The sequence below is a fragment of the Gavialis gangeticus genome, unplaced genomic scaffold (assembly GCF_001723915.1).
Source record: "Gavialis gangeticus isolate Ggan-Ray unplaced genomic scaffold, GavGan_comp1, whole genome shotgun sequence".
Classification (NCBI taxonomy): Eukaryota; Metazoa; Chordata; order Crocodylia; family Gavialidae; genus Gavialis; species Gavialis gangeticus.
In genome coordinates, this window is record NW_017729004.1 from 42,068,037 (window position 1) to 42,079,625 (window position 11,589).

At 39.6% G+C, this 11,589-nt stretch overlaps 1 protein-coding gene across 1 annotated transcript in view; it reads left to right on the top strand.

The window, feature by feature from the left end:
• The window catches only part of PIP4K2A (phosphatidylinositol-5-phosphate 4-kinase type 2 alpha), a 129,015-nt gene extending 123,003 nt beyond the window's left edge, over positions 1 to 6,012 (top strand). The window contains exons 8-10 of the mRNA XM_019508303.1: positions 990 to 1,233; positions 2,325 to 2,428; positions 3,708 to 6,012. Of these exons, the coding sequence (XP_019363848.1) occupies positions 990 to 1,233; positions 2,325 to 2,428; positions 3,708 to 3,788 (429 nt within the window). The 3' untranslated portion in view covers positions 3,789 to 6,012. The remainder of the gene's footprint in view (positions 1 to 989; positions 1,234 to 2,324; positions 2,429 to 3,707) is intronic.
• The last annotated feature ends 5,577 nt before the right edge of the window (positions 6,013 to 11,589 follow it).

Sequence of the window (11,589 nt, forward strand, 5' to 3'; positions counted from 1 at the left end):
GAAAACTTCACTGCCATTTCTTGCCACCCTGCTGCCCTGGCAATGCACCCCCTGTGCACAGCAGCATGGGGCAGACACTGGAGGCACATAACCAGGGCAGCAGGGAGGCTGAGCAGTGGCGAGATCCCCGCGTGGCACTGCTGTCCACAGCTGTACTGGGTTGCATCTGCTAGGCTCTGGAGGCCCCAGGGGAGGGAAGCAGGGAGCAGCAGAGCCCCTGTTCTCTGCTGGCCTGATCCCTCCCCTGGGGCCTCTCAAACCTGGTGGGTCCGCGCAGGGATCTCACCGCTGCTGCATTCCCCACCCTGCACTGTCCCAGTGACACACCTCCTGCACCTGCCCCTGCTTTAAGGGGTGCAGCTGCCCTCACTGCAGCTCTGCATGCAGGAGGTGTGTCTCCGGGGCAACACACAGTAAGGAGATCCCCATGCAGCATCGGTGCCCCCTGCCACGCTGGGTCATGGGGGAGCAGAAGCTTGCAGCTGTTCCCTCCAGCCCCCCAGCCCCCACTTACCACCACACAGACTCCAGGAGCAAAAAGTTAGCCTGAGGCAAGCCCTGGGAGAGTGAGAGCCTCAGGCCCTGCCCTTCTCCCTCCCCCTCCAGGCTGGACTGGGGGTTTCCCGCCCCTTTGCAAACAGTTCTTGCAGGCTGGAACTCTGCTCTTTGCAAAAGCAGGAAATCCGTGTGTTTCTCTGCTAAAAGGGAAAATCTGTGTTTTCTCTGATAAAACTGGGAAATCAGTGGTTTTCTCCATTTTTCTGTGGAAAACGGAAAATCCAGATCCCTACTCATCATGCACCTTGGGTTGTCTTCTTCGTACATCAGTTCTGAAGATTTTTTTCAAACCATCTTAAACCATCATCCCACCCACCCCCTCATGGAGTTTCTGTTTTCTTAACAGACATTCATCTTTTATTTTCCCATATTCATAGGCAAATTTTAAACTTTTCAGTGACATTGTCATCTTGCTTTTTCTTGCCCTCTAGTTTCTTGCCCAGTTAAAACTCATGGACTACAGCTTGCTGGTTGGAATTCATGATGTTGAGAGAGCTGAACAGGAAGAAGTAGAGTGTGAGGAGAATGATGGAGAAGATGAAGGGGAAAGTGATGGAGCCCACCCAATTGGAACACCTCCAGACAGTCCAGGAAACACACTGAACAGCTCTCCGCCTTTGCCTCCAGGAGAATTTGATCCAAACATTGATGTTTATGGCATAAAATCCCATGAAAGTGAGCAGTATTGCTATAAATATTTTTGTGTATAAGATGTTTTCATCTTTTTGTATCAAAATCTCAAAGCTCTTATAATTACATAAAGGTAAAATTGTATTGAAGTATATAATTTATGCTGTAAAGAAGGAAATGAATTGATTTTTTGGTGCAGCAAGAAAAAAGTTGAAGAGACCTCTAATGCTCTGCTTTGATAATTAATAATGTATTTCTTGGATATTGTGATGTCTAACAACACAGTAAAACAGTTCTCCTACAGCACAAGCAGCTAATGTACTTGTTGAGCTACTTACACTACAGCATGCTGTGTAGAGGTACAATGATTCGTAGTCAGACTTCATGAAAAACAGTTTTTCCTTTTGGGAAATCTGTTTACTGCACATAACTGCTCTTTACACGGGCAGATAAGCCAATACTATTAGCAGTAATCCAGCAAAATGAACAAATTGCTGTCTTAACATGTATACAAAAAATCACTACTTTTAAAAATACATGTAGACTTGAAGCTCAATTCTGTATTCCACATAAAATGTTGCTTGGAAGGCTTCTGCAGAAGAAGCACAGAACTGGGCTATTAAGTCAGTACAGAAAACTTTGAAGGACTATTTTGTTTCCTTCGGCTTGTTTAAGGAGAGATAATGTATCTCTTTTCTATTTAAGCCTCTGCTTTATATATATATTCATTGATAAATCAGATTGTCTTCTCCTTAAATGAATAGTAGGTCTTGTTGGTTAACACAGAAGTACGGCCTCTATGCACTTGGCCAGTGGTCCATAATTATACTTCTCTCAATCATGGAGTAACTGGAAGTGCATGTCTGAATCAAATCAGCAATCATATTTTGATATCTGTCTGGTAGTGTTCTACTTTGAACTATTTTCCACTTTCTTTCATAAAATAAGAGTGCAGCTAATCTTTAAATAAAAAGGGCCCAAGTCTGCACTTCTTCCATGCCTAAAACTTTGGCTGAAGATCCCTTCTCTTAAGCTGACAATTGACTTTTACAGTCTCTTGTACCAAATACAGAAATGTTGATTTATAATACACTGATTAACATTTTTTTTGCTGCCATGTGTTCACTATTTTGCAGGTGCACCTAGGAAGGAAGTATACTTTATGGCCATTATTGACATTCTTACTCACTATGATGCAAAAAAGAAAGCAGCTCATGCAGCGAAAACTGTTAAGCATGGTGTAAGTATGTGTTTTGCTTCCTCTAGTTCCACTGCTGTTTCTGAATGTTTGTTATATAATGGCCCAATATAACATTTTAGATTTATGGAAGACCACAATATAGATAATGTTTGTTTTTCAGTTATGCTAATTAAACATATACATATTTTACAAACTACAGTACTGTCACATGTATTGTAGTAGATAAGAAATTTTTCCTTCTGTCATTATTGTGGGTCACCATTCAAATACATGAATAACTTTAAACAACTTTACTCATCTGGGCTCATTCAGGTTAAGTTGCTTAGATGTACAGGATCAGGTCCTTATTTTTCTTTTTAACAAAATAAATTTGTATTACTTCACTGTTCCAAATTGCTTTACAATTCTCAACAATAAATCCTATTTATGAATTTGGAAATGTATCATTTTTGCCACACACTGCCAAGACAGCTGAAAGTGGAGGCAGCCCTTCTACAGTCATTAGCTGGCAGTTACTAATGGACTTTAAATGTAGTCAGCATGTAAATCACACCTCTGCCTGAACTATTTTTTATCTACTATTGTTATTAGCAACAGCTAACATTACTACAGCTAGAAGAGATTAGAAAATGTATTTGCAGTTTACTTTGTTCATTTGACAGCACTTAATGCATAATCGGTTTCACTGCTTGTACACTGATCCAACTCTCACTGAACTCAATGGGAGGTTTTCTGCTGATTGCCACAAGTTTTCCCATCTGTAAAATAAGGCGAACACTATCCACATGTGTGCAGAGGGGCTCTTAAAAAGGGCTTCTGCTGAAAAACAGTAGTGAAATTCTGAGCCTGTTGGTCTGCGGGTATTTCAGTGGACCTAGGACGTAAATATATGCATATGTGAGAGAGTGTTACTGTTATCAAGCTGATTTTTGTTTTTTAAAGATAAAGTGGCCATTCAGAGAGTTTTATATATGTTAAACAAACAGAAATCCATGTCCTAACCCATGGCCATCTCTTATGTGAAGGACACTTGAAAGAAACCTGCAGTGTGAGATAATTATATGCTGGGAAATAGAAGGCATTTTAAGGTACAGTAAGATATTCTCCAAAAATGGAGCGACTGATCTTGCAATTAGGCCAGTAGTAGCTATAATCGCTCCCAACACAAACTCTCATTGACATCAGCAGGGGTACCTATATGTGTCCACCTAACTTTGTGAAGTATCAGTAAGGAATTTGTAAGCAACTGTTTACACATAAAAACACAAAAAATAACACTGCTTTCACCCTCCCCTTTCTTTTTTAATTCTCTGTCTAGGCTGGTGCGGAGATTTCAACAGTTAACCCTGAACAGTATTCAAAGCGTTTCTTGGACTTTATTGCCAACATTTTGACGTAACCTATCACATTAAATAGGACAGACACAAGACCTGGGGACAGCAGCAGTGGCTACAAGAATAAGGGGGGGAAAAGGAACTCAGAGAAGTGTTCATCTTGCAGAAAGCAACCCCATTGTTTACATCTGCTGGCAAAGATGACCGCTACAGGGTGGAATATTCGCTTTAACAGCTGCCTGATATTCCCAGCATAGTTCTAGCTATTTCTGACTTTTTGTGTGTGCAAAAAAAATAAAAATATAAATAAATTAATTAATTAAATAGCTCAGCTTTACTCGGAGTGCATTGCGAAGGCAACATTCTGATGCTACTAGCTGACTTGGAATGAATGAGCAAAGAGGTGTGGGGTGGGGGTGGGGGAGGAGTAAATGCATGTTAAATTTACAATATTGGTATCAAATTGTAAACTGTGGATCAGTTTATTTTTTGAACTGAAAGGATGCAAGACAGTATTCATGATGATGATGATAATAATTATAGAAACCTTACTGAGAATGTGTTACACTTATACCCTGCACGCTGGCACTCCTTAAAAAATAGCTGCAACGTTAAGCTCTTGGTGCCGGAAGCTTTTCCTGTTAGCTCCCTAGCTCTATTGCTGCTTTTTTATTTTCTTTGCATCAGCACATTGCATCAGGAAATCCAGACTCCGAAGCGTCAAAGAGTTAATGTCTCATGTCTTACAAGGAGCTAATGCCATATTCATGCTGTGTATATGTTTTTGCCACAGCGAATTAATGTTGAGAGAAAACCCTGCTTATTTCACTTTTATTACCTGAAGTTTTTTCATTGTTTTATATTCTTGCAATATAGGAACTAATAATGTTACACGGGGGAAAAAGCTTATTGGAAGAAGTGCATAGTTTTGGGCAATAGTAGCTACATTTTTCAGCACAGGAAAGTGCACGCAATGGTAGAAATCTCTACCCTCCTGTAATTTAATGATAATCTGAAGTTTAAATGCTTATGTTGTACTTTTTAAACAGTGGTATTTTATTATAAATTATCCCTCTAAAAATCAACCCTGAATTTTACTGTTTACATTATTATTAGGAAAACAGGGATACTTTTGAATTTCAGAGTTTGTGTACAGTATGTGATTTTTGAAGTTTACATGTAAAGTTTATTTTGCAGTACAGATGAGGTAATCTGTCATCTTTCAAGGTGTAACATGCAGTAGTGTACTAAAGTGAACGTCTCATTCACCTCCATGGTAGAATCTCTTTTACAATAAATGGAGAAAAATTGTTTGAGGTTTTTCAGATGTTCTTTTTATCATCTTAAATTACTTGTTTTACTGTTTACCCAATTTGATTGTATGATACATTGCCTAAAACTGTGTTGATCATGTTTATTTTAACCTGTTAACAATTTAAACAAATATATTGTATTTACATTCTTTTTTCCTGTATCTTCCTGAACAGTTCCAAGCTTAAAAGACACAAAATTAGAAATGCTTAAAGTTTATTACCTACTTATACACTGTGCTAAAGCTGTGCCTTTAAAATTCTTTGTTGAAACAGTTAGATTTTGTAGGCAATTTAAAAACAAAATCACACCTTCCCACCATAATTTATAACTTAAACCCAGGAGTGCCAGGATGCCTTCTCCAATAACTTAATGTCAGTGCTATTAAGACTGCAACTGTGCATAATGTATGTAGTGCTTACTTCAGAGAAATCTATTTAAATAGCTGCAAATCATGATATCTTCAGCAGCCAATGGCAATACCTCCTTTATTGCTGTATACAGTTTTTTCCCTCATGGTTTTATCATCTTTGACTTGGTGATGTTAGCAGTACTGTAATGTACGTGTACAATTTGTATTTGTATGTATTTAAATAAGTTGATACTGTGGCTTGTTTTTTTTGTTTTTTTTTTCCTCCCACTCTACCCCAGTCCCCCAGGTTAACTCTGGTATCACACACGTTTGTTTTTTGAGGTATGCAGTGGCTTCTAAAGGTATGAGACTGCAGAGAGACCCTGAAGTAAAAAGGAGGTACACATACATTGTTCAAGCAAATATTTAATTGTGGCCAATTAGCATATGCTTTTTAGAAGCTTACAACAAAGCTTTCTTTTTGTCTGTAACAGTCTTTGTCACTCATTATTGTTGATAAACATTATTTGGACGGGTGAGGAAGACTCACATTGTATATCTTAGTGCTTAGACTACACTCCAGACATGAGCAAGGCTTTATAAAATAAAGCACTTTGATGACTCACTAGGTAAATCCTTTGTTCCTGTGTTGCGACTGCTTTTGATCACTTGCGAATGAATTTTGGATACTAAAATGAACATGTAACCTATATCTCAAAGAAACAAACAAGAACTAAAGATTCTTCATTATTCTGCAGCCTCTTTCTCTCCCCAACCCACACTTGCTCTAAGTGGTTTGAAAGGGTTTTTTTGCCTTTGCCTCTTCACGCTTGCATGTAATTTTGGAGGTAACCCAACGTGCGCTCTGACAGCAAATATGAAGATTTGTTGGTAGCGATTCTGTGCAGTAACATAAAGGTTTAATTCAAAATTGAAACTTACTCTGCAGCATCCTATTTGCAAGGGGATTGATAGAAGAACTTTCATAAATAATATAACACCTCAGCCAAACCTGTTATTAAAAAATACTCAGAAGTAGGTTAGAATAATTCTGGCAGTTATAGACAAAAAGCCTTTTGTGTTCTGCCATTACAAGGCTTTGATTGTCAGGGCTTTCAACACATGATGTTGTCTGTGCTGTGTGCTTGTTTCACTCACAATACTATAGGGGTTACAATGCCAGGGTGGCACCAAAAGGCAGAGAAAAGGCCTAATTCACAATGTCCTTTCTTTGATTTTGAGTGAGTACTACTGCTGCTTTAATGTATTTTGCTCTTTTAATTTCCTTCTTTTTAATTTTTTTAGAATGGTAACAAGCTAGTGTTATGAATTTTTTGCTTAAAGAATCTACATGATAAATGGTATTACAATGTATTTTTTCTCGTCAAGAACAACTCTTGTAACATCATTCTGTTAAGTGGTGTGTGGGCGAATCAGCTCCTTAGTTATCTAACTAACGCATAAGAAAACTGTCCAATTACAGGTGCTGCTGGATCCCTAGTATGCCTCTCCCCATGCCTTTTCCAGAGGTACCTTTACAGCTGTCTGTTTTTTCAGTATGGAGTTGGTGCTAGGAGATTTGCAGCACAGGGTAAATTGAGACTAGAGGTGGAACATGGTGAGTAAACACCCCTGGCCAGTTCTGATAGTATGTCTCCTCCTAATTTGTGATATTCCTTTTTGCAGTAAGCCACCCAGCTGTGGCCTGGCTCTGTATTATGGATATATACCTACTTACCAGTATTAAGAGATGTGCAAGTGTAATTTCTCTGGCAACACAAGTTTGAACACAGGTTTTCAAAGGCAAAACCAACTTGTACAATGCTAGCAGCCAAAGCCTAGCAGGTACTGATGTCCAAACACAGAACAGAGTCCTTGCCTGAAGGAAGTTACAGTCTGAAAGCCTATGCTGGCTACCATGTGCCAGCAGGCTGTTTAATGAAATATTCAGCAAGCAAAGGCTTGCTCACTGTTTCTAACTTTTTAGTGGTGCTATACATTCTTACTCCAAGCTTCTGGAACTAGCTCCAGCTGGATTTTCCAAGCAGTATTCTGTGTTAGGATCCTTTAGTGGAAGTCTGTTCCTCTTTGATTCAGTGGAGTTACTCCAGGAGCCCATTGGAACAGTGTTCTGAATTTACTATTTTAATTATCACTGCAGTCTCCCTTCTGGATCCACCTGTTTGCAGTTCTCCTCAAGGCTTTTAGGACTAAACCAGGCCTCTATCACAACCTCTGAACAATTTTTCCACTCCTCTCTCAATACAGGGATACCCACAAATCTGCCCCACACTGTGTCCAGTCTTTGTCTGCGTCCTGTTAAAAAAATAAAATAAAAAATCCATGGCCATGCCCCTTATATAGACAAAGGATTCCACACCCCAGATGCCTGTTGTAAACTGTTGTTGAATTCTCAAGCAGCTGAAGAAGGAAATGGCCTTATTTATACTTTTTGGTACATGTATCAACCAGGGAGGGGCAGAATGTCATTTTTCAAGTAGACTTCTTGTGTTCACTTTCATTTGCTTGTTTGAATGGAATGTGTGTGAATGCTGGTTATATCCAAAGTATATGTTTTACTTGCTGCACCAGTGCAACGTCTAAAGGAATTTCAAAGCTCACAAATTTGTTGGAAACTAGGATCAAAATTTAATCACAGTTTATCTGAAATTGAGCTCAGCTCCAGCCTACCTCCTTTTTTGCTGAAAGCTAGGCAGCTTGGCAGGGGCCTGTACCAAAAGAAATGATTGCTTTCTCATCTGTTACTTCTCAGATTCCTCTCTTACCCAAAATAGTTCATCGTTTTCCTAAGGCTCCTAAAGATAAAGCTCCTGGTTTATCTTGATTTTTTTTTCTGAATTGTGCCTAAGCATGTGTAAAGGGAGGAGGTGTGCATCTACTTTCAGATAAGGGAGGAATTGTCTTCATGTCTCCTGCTTCCTGTGGGTGAAAAGCTAACCTTCTCAGGTTAAGGTATAGTGTTTTTCTCCTGATTCATAGGAGAAATGCACCTTTGCATTTTGGTTGGAAGTATAACTGTGGCACAGGTGGGTCCAGTTGGGTATTAATGGTAATAAGACTACAGCAGCACAACCATCAGTGTGGCCTGCAAAATGAGCCAAAATCACAGGTGGCCTTGTACACCCTGTGCTGGAACCTAGGCCACAATTCAGTGCTGTTGGTACCTGTATTAGCCAAAGGCAGCTTGGGGATTCCTACACATGCTGACATCCTTCTCCCAAACCTGCAGCACGGGCCATCCTCAGGTGAGTGGAGAAGAACACTGTGGAAACCATCATTAAGTGATCCTATTGGAGGGACCAAACACTAAACATTTACTTGGGTACAAGCTACACTGATAGTGTTGACCTCCACATCTTTTAACTAACTAACCAAAATTGCTGCTCAAGCCATAATAGAATTGCACATTTCAGAAAAAAAATGTTGAAGTTGAAAAGTTCTTTGCAACTATTAAATGGTGATAGTGCATCATCTATTTAATGGTGATGCTTCTCTCTCTGCTGCATTTGTAATCTGGATAAGCTTTTCTTTCACTTTTGGAGAATAACCTAAGAGTTGTTATCACTGAACATACTGTGAATATATAAAGTATCCCAAAGTCATTCCCCCTCAGTCTGGATAGAGTCTAGTGGCTCTTGCAAATTAATTTTATTTGGCTTTTATATTGAATGCCTTTATAAATAAGTTGAGGTTGTGGGACTTCTGCATGGGTAAGTGTTGTTTTTTCACAGTATTTGGAAAGTAAAGATGCTCCTAGGATCTTTAAATAAAAAATAAAAACAAGCTTTTGCAAAGGTACCCAGCCTGACACTCAACTGATCCCACCCGGCCTTGTTGTTAATCATGTGGCTGTCAGCTGCCCACTGATCGCTTTCTTGTCCTGTCTGTTAGTACACTGATTCTCAACCATGGCTTCTTTTAGTTCTTTTAAGGGTGCTTCAGGGTACCACACAGTATTAGTGCTCTTAGCTGTGCAAACTCCTACACACGATAAGCAAGATAAATCTAGAGATTTTAAATAGGACCCAGTGTCAAAACTATTCTGACCTATTGTGGTATTTTTTTAATTCTTCTAGACTAAGTACAGATGGCCAAAAAGTCCAAGGCTGAATAGAGTCAATCTTCGCAGGTTAAGCAAGTGAACAGAGATTCATTTTTTATCCCAAAAACACAGCCACAGTCCTACAGTGGTCCAGGACAGAAGCTGGGGGATGCTAGAGCATGCTTCCCTATTTGGCTGGAGCAGACAGTTTGGGCCAAGGCTAGCCTGTCCATCCTGCAAGGTGGGGCTTGCAGGGGTGGTGCAAAGCATCCTGGAATGCTGGGGTCTGCAGGTGCATCTGGAGGGGATCTGGGACAGAAGTTCAATAAACTGATATAACCTAGATCAGTTATACTACATCCTTCCAGGTTTATCTTAAACCAGTTTTGGCCACTTTGTAAGCAGTTTATGTGCACTGAATATCTGTTGTTACAGATTTGAACCAGTTTCCAATCACTTATACCGGTTTATGTGTAATTTCTTTCCCTAGTCCTGTAGTAAAAAAATAAAGCTAAGAGCTGGCATTGTTTGAGGGATGCTTCTAATGAGTTTGAGAACCACTGGTTTAGCACGTGCACCAAAACATGTAAACATGTTACAAGCAGATGTCGCATCTGTCATCTCCAGACCTTGGATTGGATTTATGATTTTAAAAATCTGAGCATTAAAGGGTTGCTATAATCATTGCAGAACTTTTGAGAGCCATCATCTTGCTTCAATACTTGGCACTGTCCCAATACGTAATAAAAAGATGGGCCCTGCCTTGAAACTCTTACCACTTGTATCAGCCAGCCAACTTCAGTTATCTAGGGTTCCACCTAATGTTGGGCAAATGCTTAAGTAATTTGCTGAATCAAAGCTGTAGTAATGTTCCTTTTTAAAAAACACACGGTAGTCCTTTGTGTGTCTGTTACACTAGGATATGTTCTACCATTTCTATGGGAATCCAGTAGAATCTGCTTCTAGTCTGATTCACTGTCACTAAGCCCTGAAATGCCCCTAAGTGAGTCAGGGCCTCTACTATGCTTCTTCACCTACAATAAAGCTCTGAGAGGACAAAAATGGCTATAAAACGAGAGGCTTCCACTTCACATTGTGTTTTTTGTCTAGTCCATTGTAGAAGTTTAAACCCCTAGTGTTTTAGAGGAGAGCTGTTTTCCATGGAGGTTATATGAAGTTATTAAATTATCTGAGGCTTTGCGTTGATGGAGGTCCCTAGGTGTCAGATGAGATGTAAAAGAACTGCTACCTACCTGTGGTCCTTCCAGATCCAGTAGTACTTCTAACAAGTTTAGCTGCTGTGTTTTGGCATTTTGCATTGAGAGAACAGTCCTGCCAGTCTAAACTCCTGCAGCCATTTGCAATGGCATTCTGCACTGTCTGGCTGCAGTGGTCATGGCTGTGATGGAATGGTTTTTGCAGCCCAAAAGACTCACTAGTAACATTATATACTGCTGTAGTAACAGCGTAGGGAATTTTTAGATTTGTTTATAAATTGCACGTGCTTTTGGCTAGGAACAATCTTATATATGTTTTATATAAAGTCTAGCACAATAGATCCTAGTCCCTGTCCAGGGCCCCTAGGCAAACATTACAGTACCAATAATGCATAATTATTATGGTTAGATTCTGTGCCCCGTGTTGAGTTTAACTTCTGGCCCCAGAAAGCATTGAAGCAAAGAATCGAACAAACAGCCAGGACGCTTGGAAAATACAGATTCCTACTGAATGAAAAACACCTTGTGGAATCTCTACCAAAGATCTTTGGGCTTCCTCCTAGGAGTCTCAAATTAACAGATGTACAGACATATAAAGTCATATATGGGAAGGAAAAAGATGATGTTTCTATCCAATAATTAACTGGAATTAAAAGCAAATTTGTATATTGCTTAATTGTAAATGGGCAAGTGTGGATAGAAAACTTAATCTGCCTACCTGAATAGGCATTAAAATAGGGCTATAACCCAAGAGGAAAAACCTCTCCTGCCTGAGTACTTGCCACACAAGTTGAATGGTAGTGATACGATGCCTGCTTTTAAAAAATCCTCCCAACTCTTAAAAACCTCCAAGGATAGAGATTCCACCTGTCTGGGTAGCCTGTTCCAGTGCTTTACTACCCTCCTAGTGAGAGTTTTTCCTA